Source organism: Suricata suricatta, chromosome 16, assembly GCF_006229205.1.
Source record: "Suricata suricatta isolate VVHF042 chromosome 16, meerkat_22Aug2017_6uvM2_HiC, whole genome shotgun sequence".
Classification (NCBI taxonomy): domain Eukaryota; kingdom Metazoa; phylum Chordata; class Mammalia; order Carnivora; family Herpestidae; genus Suricata; species Suricata suricatta.
The window spans coordinates 49,220,074-49,235,668 of NC_043715.1; the positions used below are offsets into that span (position 1 = coordinate 49,220,074).

General features: G+C 48.9%; 1 protein-coding gene across 1 annotated transcript; it reads right to left on the reverse strand.

Annotated features, from left to right (window-relative positions):
• Positions 1-320: 320 nt before the first annotated feature.
• Positions 321-8,755, reverse strand: LOC115279820 (insulin growth factor-like family member 2). The gene is given in 5 exon segments (XM_029924322.1): positions 321-596; positions 767-1,037; positions 1,176-1,226; positions 8,330-8,416; positions 8,743-8,755. Coding segments are annotated over 5 exon segments (444 nt in total). The 3' UTR covers positions 321-574.
• Between the last annotated feature and the right edge of the window lie 6,840 nt (positions 8,756-15,595).

The following is a 15,595-nucleotide window of genomic DNA, read 5'->3' on the forward strand; positions in this document are numbered from 1 at the left end:
TGCACAGGGTGAAGGCTATGAGCCTTACTAGATCTTTCTATTCTGCTCTTGCAAGAAGGAAGACTCCTTCCCACCTGTCATTAACAACTTGAAGCATAATTAACTCAGTAGCTAGGAGTTGCCCAATAGATGTGCTGACATCTGTCATACCCCTTAAGTTAGGAGGCAGACAGAAGTACAAGCAAGTCCAGTACATGCTGGAAAGTCTTCTCTGGAAAAGATAGTCTGAAGAGCATATTATTTTTGCAATAGAATCCCATGGATATTTAATAGCAAAAGGGATTTCATAGAGCAAGCAAGGAATCATGGGTACCTATGGCGCATGGTACCTCCCTGAGCTGACTGACTGACACGGATCAGCAAGGGTGGTGAATCAGGACCGAAGGACAAGGGAGCAATGGCTGAGATAATGGGCAGGCGCTAAAATGGAGCACAGTGGGAAGATCACGTGGTCGTCAGCCAAGGTCTCTCCCCGGTGGGGACCCCAGGCTCTTCGTTGCCCGGACTCTGATGCCTGCCCCAGCCTTCCATTCCAAGCTGCCTTAGTGGAAATTTACTTTCTTCAATAGTTTTCTCAATGAGGAAACATCTTTCTGCTGCAAAGAAGGAGGAACCAATAGATAATGGAGCTCAGACGAGGAGCCACTGCTGGAGATGAAGTGAGCGGGGTTTCCTCATGAAGAGTGGCCTACACACCCAAACTCCCGTTCTCCTTTCTCGCTGCTCACCCCACCCCCTTTTCCTCGGGCAGGGGCAGGGTCCTTACCTGGCACTGTCCCCAGAGATGGGGGAGGAACAGCACTGGGACTTCACACCAAGAATCTTCAGCTTCACAACATACTACTTCTCGGGATCAAAGGACTCGGGGCAGCAGAGCTCAAAGCAGGGCCAGAAGGGGCAGTTAGGGCCACAGAGGTTGGTCTGGTTCAGTGGCAGGATGGTGTCGTCATTACAGCACTGCTCCAAAGGGTTGTAGATCTTGTCCCCACACCTGGACGCCTGCTGGCACAGCCACACCTCTGGGCCGGTGGGGGCATCTGGGCAGAGATTGCTGGTGTGAGCCCACGGAGGTCCAGGCTCTAAACCCACCCCCATCAGGAGCCCTCTGGGAACCATGTCCCCACTTCCCAAGGGGAGCCTGGTCCCTCTTCATTCTTCCTCGTCCTTGTACTCACCCATGACAGTCTTTGAGCCATGGAGCAGAAGAACTAACACACACACAGGAGCTGGAGGAGAGGGAAAGGAGGTTGCGGAGGGGCTGGAGTGTGGCTGTGGGGCTGGCTGACCTCAGGGACCGCAGGCCAGTGTGGGGAAGGCTTAGCTCCAGATTTGCTCTACAGGCTTGGGTTTGGGGCCATCTCTGCATAGGATCTAGTTCCTGATGCATGTGAGCGTCTAGGCCGCTGGGTCAGAGCAGTTTGGACCCTTTAAAGGGGAGCAAATGAAGGAAAAGCTCTTGGAATGCCATTGCCTAGGATTCTAAGAATGCAGTGAAGTTTCCCAGTTGGGGGAGGGCATGGGGCAGGTGTTAAAGATATCGGAGGATGCACAGAAAGAGGAAGGAAGCTGGGGGAAGATTGACAAGGAGAGAATTTGGGTGCAGGACTGCTTTGGAGATACGGCTGGGCTTGAATGGTCTTGGACTTGGAGCTCCCCTTACCTGTACTGCGACTTCCGGACCCCCCATGACTGTGGATGGAGTTGGAGAGAAGCGGGGACTGGGAAAGAACGGACGGGACATGAAGGGGTTTTATAAATGCAACCACGTGACCAGGTTCGCGCTTCACCAATTCGCGTGTTCCACAGCCGTCCTTACTGTGGAACCATGTAGAGGCAGGGAGCCATCAGATCATACGGATAAAACAGGAGGCAAAGCTCTGGCTTCGTCTTGTACGACTTGCAAATGGAAAGTGTCCTGTTACCCCATGTCCTGAGCCCCCCACCTCCCGGGCCACGCACAGCGGAGCGTGAAGGCGGCTCCCACGTCTCCTCCCTGCTGGGGCTCCTGCTGCTGCTGGCCTCAGCCCTGCCGGGCCGGCGTAGTTGACGTGCAGCCCGAGAGCATGGCTTCCCCATTTGTGTTCAGCTTCCTCCCCTACGAAACACCTGCCGTTTCTATATTTCCCAGGTACCTTGTCCTTAGAAGTCTCAAGAGATTCTGTCCCAAACCACTTTGTTTACTGTCTGGGGAGCTATCTGGAACCATCCTCACAGCGATCACATGAGCCGGCAGAAGGCTCCATAAACTCTAGGAAGGGGACCAGAGGAGAGTGACAGTTTGTGAATCCACCCCCCCCCCCCCCGCACCAAGGGGTTGTCGTGAGGATCCAAAGAGCAAATGGCTCGACAGGGCAGATCATAATAATGCTAACAGTAAGTAACAGGCAGCGTGTGAGGTAGGGCTTGAGCGTGCAGCCCGGGTAGAGGGAGGCTCGGGGTAAACCGAGGTCTTTGGATCTGGACGCTCCCGATGGGCCCCACCTGTCAGCTTGTTTGTCTAATGTGCTTTTTTAAAAAAATGTTTACTATTTATTTTAAGAGAGAGAGAGAGATGAGTGTGGGGGGTGGGCAGAGAAGGAGAGAGGGAGAGAGAGAATCCCAAGCAGACTCCACGCTGTCAGTGCAGAGCCCCACACTGGGCTCAACTCATGAACCCTGAGATCATGACCTGAGCCTAAGCCAAGAGTCGGACACTTAACCAGCTGAGCCACCCAGGTGCCCCTAATGTGCTTCTGAAGTGACCCAGCACTAGAGGGGACACTACCAGCCGAAGTCAGTTTGCACGATGCAAGCAAAACTGGGGGAGGAGGGACCTTTACTACGTGTGATCTGCTTATAAAAATTCAGGAACGCTTTGAAAACCCTTTGTGATAATAGTCATTTCTGAGATGCATCTGTTGACTTGGTAAAGTAATACCAGTGGCCTGTTGTTATGTCCCACGTCTCTTTAAATTTCACTTTAAAAATGGGGGCACCTGGGTGACTCAGTTGATTAGGAGTCTGACTTCATCTCGGAGCCTGGAGCCTGCTTCCGATTCTATGTCTCCCTCTCTCTCTGCCCCTTCCCTGCTCGCACTCTGTTTCTCTGTCTCTCTTGAGAGAGTCAATAAACATAAAAAATTTTCTGAAAAGAAATTTCACTTAAAAATTTTTGAATCCCCAATACTTTTTTCCCTTGAGATTTTCCAGCCTTCTGGGCTTTTTTTTTTTTTTTTAATGTTTAAAAATATTGACATGAGAGTTCAATTCTTTACCAGTGACTTAGTCATGAAACAGTCATTGCCACTGGCATTGAGCCACTACGGGTCATGCATAGGTGGGGAAATGTGTTTGGGTATTCTCTTGTGAAAGCAAAGCCGTAGGAGTAGGGGGTTAGAGTGCTGACGTGTCGCGTTGTATGGTAAGAACTAAACCTGTTGCATCACACAGGTGATTGCTAATCACTTTCTTCCCTTTTACAAAACAAATAAAGGTTTTGAGTTCTAAACAAATAAACAAAAAAGATAATAGCTAATTCAGCAATAGCTGGAGACTTCAACACCCCATTTTCAATAATAGAACAAAACAGCAGATAGATGGTCAAGAACACAGACCACGTGGAGGCGCCCGGGGGACTCAGTCTGCTGAGCGTCCGACTCTTGGTTTCAGCTCAGGTCATGATCCCAGGGTCATGGGATTGAGCCCCACATCAGCCTCGGAGCTGAACATGGAGCCTGCTTGAGGGTCTCCTTCTCTCTCCTTCTCTCTCCTTCTCTCTCTTTCTCTCCCTCTGCCTCCATCCCCAACCCCTGCTCTCCGTCTCTAAAAAAAAAAAACAATATGGAATACTTGAAAAACCACTAGAAACCAATTAAACCTAGCAAATATCTGTAGAACACTTCAAAATAGCAAAATACCCATTCTTTCAAGTACACATGTAACATTCTACAAGATCTACCATATTCTAAGCCATTAAAAAAGGCCTCAATAATGTAAAAGAATTGAAATCATACCAAATATGCTCTCTGACCACAATGGAATTCAATGAGAAGTAAATAACAGAAGTAAATTTGGGAAACTCACAAATATGCAGCAATATAAGAGCCAGTTCCTTTGTAAAATAACCAGTGGGTCAAGGAAAACTAAAGTCACAAAGGAAATTCAAAAATAGTTTGAGACAAATGAAAACGAAAACGCCATGTACCAAAACACGGCGGACAGCTTACAGCAGTGATGGCAGAGAGCTTTGTAGTGAAACACCTATGGGACAAGAGAAGAAAGCTCTCAAAGCAAAATAGTTCAGTCTTCTGACTGCAAAATCAAGAGCGAACAAACCGAGAGAAGCAGAACCTAGGAAACAGTGATTATACCAAGGAAAGTAAATGAAATGGTGAATAGAAAAAAACAACACAAGAAATCAATAAAGTTAAAAATGTATTCTTTGAAAAGATGAACAGAATCAACGAAACTTTAGCTAAAATGACCAAGAAAAAAAGCATCCTTAAATTCATAAACTTCAAAAAATAATGTTTTTGTTTTTTCTTTGTTTGTTTTTGAGACAGAGACACAGAGCATGAGCAGGGGAGGGGCAGGGAGAGAGAGGGAGACACAAATTTCAAAGCAGGCTCCAGGCTCTGAGCTGTCAGCACAGAGCCTGACTCGGGGCTTGAACTCACAAGCCATGAGATCATGACCTGAGCCCAAGTCAGACACTTAACCGACTGAGCCATTCAGGTGCCCCATAAACTTCAAAAAATAAAACAATAGAACTTTTCAACTCAGTTTATGAAGCTAAAATCACCCTAATATCAAAACCAGACAAAGACATCATAGACCAACATCTCTTCCGAATATAAATTAAGAAATTCTCAAGAAAAAATACTAGCAAACAAAATCCAACAGCTTATATAAAGGATTCTACACCATGACCAAGTGGGATTTATCCCAGGAATGCAAGATTGGCTCAACATATGAAAATCAATCAATGTAATAAAACCTTTTTAGTAGAATATGGGTGGAGGGAAATATGATGATCTCAAATGATACAGAAAAGGCATTTGACAAAATTTATACTCTTCTGTGATTAAAACAGTAACAACAACAAAGAACAAACTGGGAATCCAAAGAGCTTCCTCTACCTGGTCTATGAGAAAACCCACAGCTTACGGTACCTAATGGCAAAAGACCTCATGGGCCTCTTCCCAGCATTTGGAACGGGACAAGTATATTCACCCTCCCCACTCAATTTAACATCGCACTGGAAGTTCAAGCCAGAGAAATTAGGCAAGAAAAAGAAAGCAACATTCAAATTGGAAAAGAAGATGTAAAACTATTTCGGTTTTCAAGTGCCACGATCATCTAGTACATTAAAAATGCTTACGGAAGCTACTAAAGCCACTATAGAATGAATAGATGAAGTAAGCAAGCCTGCAAGATGCAAGACCAACATATAAAAGTCCATTATACACACTAGCAAAGAGCCATCCGAAATTGAAATTAAGAAAATAATTCTGTTTACGGGGGGTCCCTGGGTGGCTCAGTCGGTTAAGCATCCGACTTTGGCCCAGGTCATGATTTCATGGTCCATGAGTTCGAGTCCCATGTCCAGCTCTGGGCTGACAGCTCGGAGCCTGGAGCCTGCTTCTAATTCTGTGTCTCCCTCTCTCTCTGCCCCTCACCCGCTCACACTCTGTCTATGTGTCTGTCTTTCTCAAAAATAAATAAACATTAAAAATAAAAAAATAATTCTGCTTACAATAGTACCAACAGTAATAAAACGCATGTTAATTTAACAGGAGGAGTGCAGAACGGGCACACTGAAAACAACACAGCTGTTTAAAGAATTTCAAGAACATGTAAACAAATCAAGCTACATAAATGTTCCTCAGTTGAAAAATGTAATATTGTTAAGCTGCCAGTGCTTCCAAACTGACCTATAAATTCAACGCCATTCCTATCAAAACGCTAGCTGGTTTTTAGGCAGAAATGATCAAGCTGATCCTAAAATCCGTACTGAAACTCGAGGGACCCAGAACAGCCAAAGCAAAGAACAGAATTGTTGAACTGATGCTCCATCATTTCAAAATCTACTCCAAAGCAATACTAGTTAATTCCATGCGGTGTGGACCTAAGGGACGCCCGCGTAGATCAATGGGCTGAATTGACAGTTGAGAAATAAACCGGTATAATTACGGTCAGTGAAATTCCAACAAAAGTGCTATGACAATGAACTAGGGGAGAGAATAGTCTTTTCAACAGCTGGGGCTGGGAAAACTGGGTGTCTGTACGCAAAAGAGAATAAGAAGGATGTGGAGAAGGAGAGAAAGAAGGTCCCTCCCATACCATACACGAAGACTAACTTCCAATTGATCATAGACCGAAATATAAGAGCTAACGCCGTAAGACCCTTAGCAGAAAACAGTGGAGTAAATGTTAATGGTCGTGGTTCAGGCAATGCATTCTTGGCTATGACATCAAAAGCACAGAAGACTGAGAAAAAAAATAGAATTTGTCAAAATGAAAACATACGTGATGCACACAAAAATATCAAGGAAGTGGAAAGACAATCACATAACAGAAGAAAGTATTTGCAACTCACATATATGCTAAGAGAGAGGTATCCAGAATATGTTGAAAAACTCTTACAGCCAAATAATAAAAAGACACCCCAGTTTAAAATTGGAAAAAGGGGGCGCCTGGGTGGCTCAGTCGGTTAAGCCTCTGACTTGGGCCCAGGTCATGACCTCATGTGCGGGGGTTCGAGCCCCACATCGGGCTCTGTGCTGACAGCTCAGAGCCTGGACCCTGCTTCCAGTTTTGTGTCTCCTTTCTCTGCCCCTCCCCCTCTCATGCTCTCTCTCTCTCTCTCTCTCTCTCTCTCTCTCTGTATCAAAAATAAATAAAACATTAAAAGTGGAAAAAGTAGCTGAATAGACACATTTCCAAAAAGGATATATGGACGGCCGGTCAGCACTTGAAGAGATGCTCATCCCTGTTCATTAAGGGACTGCAAATTAAAACGACAAGATATCCCTTCACATCCACTGGGGTGGCTGTAATTAAGAGAAAAGTGGAAAATCACAAGGATCGGGAGGGAGGTGGAGAAATCAGAACGCTCGTACATCGCTGATCGGAACATAAAATGGGTTAGCTGTGGAAGACACTTTGACAGCTCCTCAAAGAGTTGAAGGTAGAAATACCATCTGACCCAGAAATTCTACTCCCAGGTGTATGCCCGGAAGACGTGAGAACAGGATCAAATACACGTGTACACGTGTTCATAACAACTCTATTCCCAGTGGCCAAAGGATGGGAACAGGCCAAATGTCCATTAACAGATGCATGGGTAAACCAATTGTGGTAGTCTCCTATAAAAAGGGATGAAGGAGGGGCGCCTGGGGGGCTCCGTTGGTTAAGCATCTGACTCTTGATCTCTGCTCAGGTCATGATCTCATGGTTCATGAGTTTGAGCCCCACGTGAGGCTCCGAGTGCTGAGCCTGCTTGAGATGCTTTCTCTCTCCCTCCCTCTCTGCCCCTCCCCCATTTAAAGAGAGGTTCTCTCTCTAAATAAATAAATGTAACTTTTAAAAAAAGGAATTAGTACTGATAAATTCTACAGTGTTGATAAACCTCAAAACTATTACGCAAGTGGAAGATGAAAGTAACATAAAAGTCATGTATGGTATGATTGATTCCATGTAAACCAAAGGTCTGAAATAATAGGAAAATCCATGGAGACAAAATGCAGATTGGTGGTTGTCGGAGGTGGGGATGAGAGGGAATGAGCAGATAAATGGGTGTGAGGCGGCCTCTTGCTTGACTCCTAGGATGGCTCGGATAAAGAGGAATTCTGGAAGATGGTTGGGCTCCTCTTCATTCAACTCGAGCGAGCGAGAGGAGAAGAGGGGGGAGGGGGGAGGGGAAGGGAATACACAGGAGATGCGAGAGACGCGAAGTTACCCAAAAGTAAGTGTTATGAACACAGAAAGCATTGCTCATTGGAATGGACCATAGATGACAAAACTCCATCCACTTCTTCCTCCCTGAGCCTGGAGGGAATAGACCCCTCTCTTGGGCACAGATCCTGGTACAATGGAGCCTCATGCCTGGGACCTTCGGTCTCCCAGCAGCCTGATCTGAGAGCTCAAGGACTTGGGAAAACAGTGCTGGAAGTAAAGTCAGCAGGTTCACCTGGACCCCCGGAGGCAGACCCCCTCACGGCAGCACTGCCCCAAGGGGTGACGGGTCTCTGCACCTGAGCACCGGCTGCTACATCCACAGTCCAGGACCTGGGGGAGTCAGGGCCCGAATGGATTCCAAGGATGAGTCTAGGACCTCTGGAACCCCCACCTCCATCCGTGGAGCCATCCCTTCTCCCCTTGTTGCTACGCCTGCTCTCACTGCCCTTGCTCAGGAGTTCAGAACTGAGGACAGCAGCTGAGAAGCAGAAGGGGAAGGCGAATAACGCGGGAGAGGAGCCTTCTGGTCGCCACCAGGGCGCACAGCATGACCTCACTGAGCATCTTTCGCTGTTGGGAACAGCTCGGCATGGATGTTGACTCAGCGTGGCAGGGAGGACTTGGGGAAGAGCGGAATCTAATATTTTTGCAGGTTAGGAGAGAGACCGATGCAGTCAGAGATAACCTGAGGGATGATTACTGAGTAGGAAGCCAAGAATGGGTAGGCAGGAGAGCAGTAGGTTCGAGGCTCAGAGGTGCATTAGGGGTATGATGCCACAGAAGCTGGGGGCTGGGAGTCCTTACCAAGATCCACCATGCTTCTCGATTCGGTCCCAGAGCCGTTGATGGCAGGGCAGCAGAGGAGCCGGGTCTGGGGCCTTATACAGAGACTTGGATAGACACGGGTTACCCACACCTGGGGAACCTACTCATCTCACGTTGCAACACAAGAGGCTGCTGGAAAGGGAGGAGCGTGAAGACTCCAGGAGACAGGAGCCCACCCTCTGCCTCCCCAGGAAGCACCCGGGGCTTCGGATGCAGAGCTGAATCCATTTTTTATGTTCAATTTTTTTTAAGTTTATTCATTTATATATATATGTGTATGTGTGTGTGTGTGTGTGTGTGTGTGTGTGTGTATATATATATATATATATAGAGAGAGAGAGAGAGAGAGAGAGAGAACAAGTAGGGGAGGGGAGATAGAGGAAGAGAGAGAGAGAATCTCAAGCATCCTCTGCACTGTCAGCGCAGAGCCCGATGTGGGCTTGAACCCATGACCTGTGAGATCACGACCTGAGCTGAAGCCAGATGATTAACCCACTGAGCTACCCAGGTGCCCCTGAATCCATGTTTTAGAAGAAGCGACATGAGTGCCTTTTAGGAAGCAGGAGCAAGCCCGTCTCTGGGGCCTCTTGTGTTCCTGTCCCAAAGAAAGTTTAATTACCCAGTAATGGTTATGATTCTATGCAGTGTGGACCATTCTATTTCTAGTTCATCTGTTTTAATTTAATTTTTTTTTTAAGTTTTTAATGATTATTTATTTTTGAGAGAGAGAGAGAGGGAGAGAGAGAGAGAGAGAGAGCGAGAGTGAGCCAGGGAGGGCCAGAGAGAGAGAGAGAGAGAGAATCCCAAGCAGGCTCTGCACTGTCAGCACAAAGCCCAACGCAGGGCTCAAATCCACGAACTGCGAGATCATGACCTGAGCCAAAGTCAAGAATAGGACACTCAACTGACTGAGCCACCCAGGCACCCACCCCACCATTTTAATTTTTAAAGCACCCATTTTGACAAACTCGTTGGTCTTACATCCTTGAGCAAGTGTCACGATCCACAGTTTGGAGAACACTGCTCTACCTTGCAGCTCACTGAGGAGAGGAGAGGCGTGAAGAATGGGGGTGGTGGTGTACTGGGAGGGAGCATGCCGTCCCCCACCCCTTGAGCAGACGTTTAGGACTCTGGCAACTGCACACTTGTGGCTGCTTCCAGAGCCTCTTCCTTGGCCTCCTGCCTTGGGCCTTAACCCTCTGACAACTCCCCTCCCAGGAGCCAGATGCTGGAATCTTCCACAGACTCAAATCTCACCACTTCCATTTCTGGATAGGACCCTGTGAGGGTAAGTCCAGAATCCTCTCGAATAGGCCCACAGGGTGACTGGTGCCCTCACAGGGCTGAGCCTCCTCGAAACAGTCAGTTCTTGCTCTTTCTTAAAATTATAGCTCTGATGTCCCTTCTTCCTGGAAGCCATCCTGATGCCCTTGACCGTTATTCCCAGCCCTGCTCACTGTGAGTCACTATTGTCTGGGGTGATTTATGTCCTTCATTGGACCGGAAGGATAGGTCCTGGGACTAAGTCACCACTGTGTCTTCAGCACTGATTAGCACAAGGCTGGCGACAGACCAGGTACCTGGGAATATGGAATGGATGGATGGATGGATGGATGGATGGATGGATGGATGGATGGGTGGATGTTTGGATGGGTGGGTGGATGGCTGGGTGGGTGGGTGGATGGCTGGGTGGGTGGATGGCTGGGTGGGTGGATGTTTGGATGGGTGGGTGGATGGCTGGGTGGGTGGATGGCTGGGTGGGTGGATGGATGGCTGGATGGCTGGGTGGATGGCTGGGTGGGTGGGTGGATGGATGGGTGGGTGGATGGATGGGTGGATGGCTGGGTAGGTGGGTGGATGCATGCATGGATGGCTGGGTGGGTGGATGCATGCATGGACGCATGAACGAAAGCCCTGTGTTCAGCATGTATCTAACCCCACAGGTCTGTCTTGACATGCTGGCTTTCTGTGAATTGGGCAGAAATGGACCTGGAGCTCAAGCCTCCCCTCCTCCAGCAGCCTGTCTGCCTTCCCTGTGCTGTTGCGGCTCACCTGGGCCCGTGGGACCCCATGTCCTGGGGCCGTTCTCAGGACCTCTCTCCTGATAGCCTCCCTCACAGCTCCCCCTCCCCTTCTCCTCCACCCACACACATTGGACCCAACCCTTTGTCGGGGGCTCGAAATCCAGGCCACCAACAGCATGGAGGCCCTGCCAGGAGCGAGGGGTTGAGCTGGGGCTCAGAGCCTTCTCTGTTCCGGATTTTACTCACCACTCGCTGGTGTGCACTAGGGAAAACAGGTCTTACATTACTGGGCAGCTTACGCTCAGTCTCAAAAGAAAATGAAAAGAAAAATGGGCAATAAAATGCACTGTCAGCCTCCCTAAGGGACGTGACTCTGTTCTGGTCCCAAGTGGCTCCTCGCTGAGGACGAGCCGCACTCCCCTGTCTCAGATCAAGCACATTCAAGCACAGAGCTCAGCGTCTCCATGAAGGAGATGAGTGAAAACCTCTTATCCACCCTGCTCCCCTCACCCTCATGGGGCCGTGGTCTACGTGAGGGTCTAGCCATGGTTTTGGGCTTTTTCCTCCAGCGTCAACAAAACAAGGATGATAATGACACTGATATCACATCAGTCAACTCCAAAGCCATTGATCACAGGTCATCTGTCCTCTCTGGCTCTTAAAGAATCTGACATCGGGTTCCAAAGTGACAGTGACGTCTACCCCTGGGGGGTCAGGGAAGAGGACTGGAGGGCTACTGCCATCCCCCATTCATTCTTCTCTAGAGATAAAGGGACCTGCTGAATCTGCTGCTTGTCTGTCAGCTGAACCAGCAGCAACCCCAGGGATGTGACTGTCCCCGTGCAGCCTCCAGGGGACACAGGACAGAACCCCATCTCCAGTCACAGGCACTCCCACGTGGACATCATCTCCTACCCCAGCCCCTTCCTTTCCCTGCCTTCATCTCCCTCCACATCAAGGCCCCATCGTCACCCCCAAAATCAGTTTCATTTACGTTGCTAAGATTTTTGCTTCCCAAAGTAATCTACAGCTTTGATTCTGTCCCTAGCAAAATCCGGATGGCCTTTCCCCTCCTCCTTTTCCTCTTCTTCCTCCTCCTCCTCCTCCTTCCTCTTTCTCTCCCTCTCCATCTCCCCCATCTCCTCCTCCTCCTCCTCCTCCTCCTCCTCCTCCTCCTCCTCCTCCTCCTCCTCCTCCTCCTCCTCCTCCTCCTCCTTCTTCTTCTTCTTCTTCTTCTTCTTCTTCTTCTTCTTCTTCTTCTTCTTCTTCTTCCAGAAATGTAAATGCTCATTCTCAAAATTCATACGGAATTTCATGGGACCCTGAATAGCAAAAAAGATTCTTGAAGAAGACGACCAAAGTTGGAAGACTCAAACACCCTGATTTTATTTATTTAAAAAATTTTTTTTAATGTTTATTTTTGAGAGAGGCAGAGCATGAGTGGAGAAGGGGCAGAGAGAGAGAGGGAGACACATTTTCCGAAGCAGGCTCCAGGCTCCAAACGGTCAGCACAGAGCCCAACACGGGGGTCGAACTCATGGACTGAGAGATCATGACCTGAGCTGAGTCAGACACTTAACCAACTGAGTTGGATGATTAACTGAATGAGCCACCCAGGCATCCCCACAGATACTGATTTTAAATTTACTATAAAGATACAGTAATCAAAACAGTATAGTACCAATATAAGGGAAGACCTGCAGATCGATGACATGGAATTGAGGTTCTAGAAATAAATCCACACATCTATGGCCAATTGATTTAAAATTTTATTTTTAGGTAATCTTCACACCCAACATGGGGCTCTAACTCACAACCCCAAGATCAAGAGTTGCACGCTCTGCTGACTGTGCCGACTAGGCACTCCTACAGCCAATTGAATTTTTAATGTTTATTTATTTATTTTGAGAGAGAGCATGCATGGGAGGGGAACAGAGAGAGGGAGAGAGAGAATCCCAAGCAGGTTCCATGCTGTCAGCGTAGCGCCCAGTGTAAGGCTTGATCTCTCCAACCATGAGATCATGACCTGAGCCAAAATCAAGTGTGGATGTTTGAACAACTGAGCCACCCAGGCACCCTTGTATTATTCTAACTATATGAAAAATAAAAAATCGGCAAATTGATCCTGTCTGGATCTCCCTCCACCCTCCTGCCCTTTAGTTAGTGACTCAGCTTCCTTGAGAGACGAGGCTCCTCGCCCTGGGGCATGAGAGTGGGGCCATGCTTGGCCGTCTCTCTTCAGAGACATCTCCAAGCCCTACCCCCGGGGCTGTGCGACTTCCTCAACATGGCCCTGGCTGGTGTCCATGCCCCTAGTGTATTTTGGATGTTGGCAGAGCCAACCAGGCCTGTGTCTGGGCCTGCCCTGCATCTCCCCAGGAAGCGCATTGAATCCACGCCACGAGAGCTGGGCCCCCAAATGGGAAACGAGACAGGCAGCCCAGTCTGAAAGGGGGGCTCTTGCCTGGGGCCTGCTGCATTCCCAGTCCTGAACCATTTGGCCGCCAAGGTTTACAATGGCCCTGAAGAGAGTTTCAGTAAACAGCATTTGATAAAACTCTATGAGGCACCTAATAACCTATTTTTAAATTTTTAAATGTTTTATTCATTTTTGAGAGAGAGCATGAGCAGAAGAGGGGCAGAGAGCAAGGGAGACACAGAATTCGAAGCAGGCTGCAGGCTCTGAGCTGTCAGCACAGAGCCCGACGCGGGACTCAAACTTATGAATCGCAAGATCATGACCTGAGCTGAAGTCAGATGCTCAACCGACTGAGCCACCCAGGCGCCCCTAATCTATTTGGATTTTAAAATATATCATTCACGACTAGCTCAAGGGGTTGTACGACCTGCTACTGATGTGGTGCAATCCACAGTGTGGATAACGCCGCCGCTGGAGGAAGCTGGCCCGAAACGGGGCCACGTGGGGCATGAGGGGTGAGCGTCCTTCTCGGGCCTCTCTTCCCTACTCCTCTGCCCACATTCTGTCTGTCCCTCCACCTTTGTCTGTCTCTCTCTTTCTCACTTGCTCTGTCCCTCTTCAGTGTCAGCCGACTGCTAGGTTCTGCTTCCTGAGTGAGCCTGGAAAGGGGTCTGTTGTTGAGTTAGACACAGGCCATGGAGTTGTGTTTGGGGACAGCAGACGCTCAGCCTGACTCTCTCCTGTGTAGGGTGACTGGTCCCCCTTCTATGACTCTGGATGATCCTGAGAGACTATTGTGCCCTGGGAAGTCCCAGGGCCTTGACCCCTCTTGCTTACCCCCTACAGCCAGTATCATTAGGCTCAATCCCCAGGCTGGCCCTGGGGACACTATGCTGACATATTTTTCATGGCCTTAGGGCCTTTTCTTGCCAGATGCAAAACCCAAGAGACTTCATACATCCTACAGTTTTACTTAGACTGTCACTGGGGGAGCCTGAAGGTTTGGGAAGGTCATAAATGGTGGACATGGGGTCGTTTCTCTGCCTCCACGGGTGGTGAGGTATGCCCACTTTTTCAACGTATGAACGCATTTCAAACTACCATGATCGCCTGGTTGCAGTGAGTAAAATCTCATCTTTATCCCAAGGCTTGGGGTCTGGGACCGACCTCGCCAGGTGTGGGATGGGGACACGACCCCTGAGTGCCACCGGTCTCCACTAGCCCGGCGGAGGGAGGACGGGGCCGCGGCGCCCCCTGGCGGGCGCAGGGCACGACTGCGGGGAGCGTGGATCAGGCCGGCACCGCCACCTCCAGGGAGAAAAAATTCGCCTCTCCTGGGATCCCAAACCCAGGACTGACTCACCCCTTGGCCCCACGGCCAGCAAGCAGTGGTGTGGGAATTTAGAGTCTCACACAGGAAGAATTTACTTGCCTCCAAAGTAATTTCTTTGGAATAAACCAGAAGTGTCGACATTCTGGGATTGTGGAGACTGACTGAACTGGACTTAGTATCACCACGTCGAGGACAGGGTCAAAGTAATCCGTAAGGGTTGGCTCTTCAGGGCCCTCCTGAATCAGCTTTGGTGGATGTGAGGCTGGGATGTGTGAACTGAATATCAGTTCAGGTGCCCTGTGTAGCTCAGTCAGGTAAGGGCACTGTCCTTTCTGGGTCAGATGTAGGCGGGGAGAGCGTGCACTGGGATTAGACAATGGCACACACTTCTTTTGCTCTTTTCCTGAGGCCAGGGGGTGGAGGAGGGACTCTGAACATGGGCTCAGCCTGGGGGAGGGGAGCTGTCCCCATCATTTCCGACATGGAGGGGGGCACCCCCTCCAAAACATACAGACACATGTCCAGGGATGATAGAATGTTCTGGTGTCTCCGGGTTGGGAACAGGACTTGAAGTGGCCCCGGTTAGCGCATGTCTGGGCCCGCAGGGCTGTGAATGAGATCATAGCAGAGTCAGCCTCGCAGAGCCTGTGAGATGATGAGTTCACTGGGTTGGAGAGAAGATTCTCATTCCCGGGGAATGGAGGTGACCGGGGAAGAGATGAGGCAGGGGGACTTTCGCAGTGCTGGCCCTCCATTCTCCACCCTGATTCCCGTGACTGGGTCAGCTCATGAGCTCCGCACTCTTCTCACCTGACTTCACGACGAAATTATGGCCACTGTTGCAGAATGTACGAAGCGCTTTACTAAAAAGTCCACACCTATGTATACAGAGAGCTAAATGAAAATATCTCACTTTTCTCTGTATAAGATATCACATAATGCTCCCCAGTCATGAGGTCATGAATATCTCGGCAAGTATTTTTTTAAATATTTTTTTAATGTTTATTTATTTTTGAGACAGAGAGGCAGAGCGCTAGCAGGGGAGGGGCAGAGAGA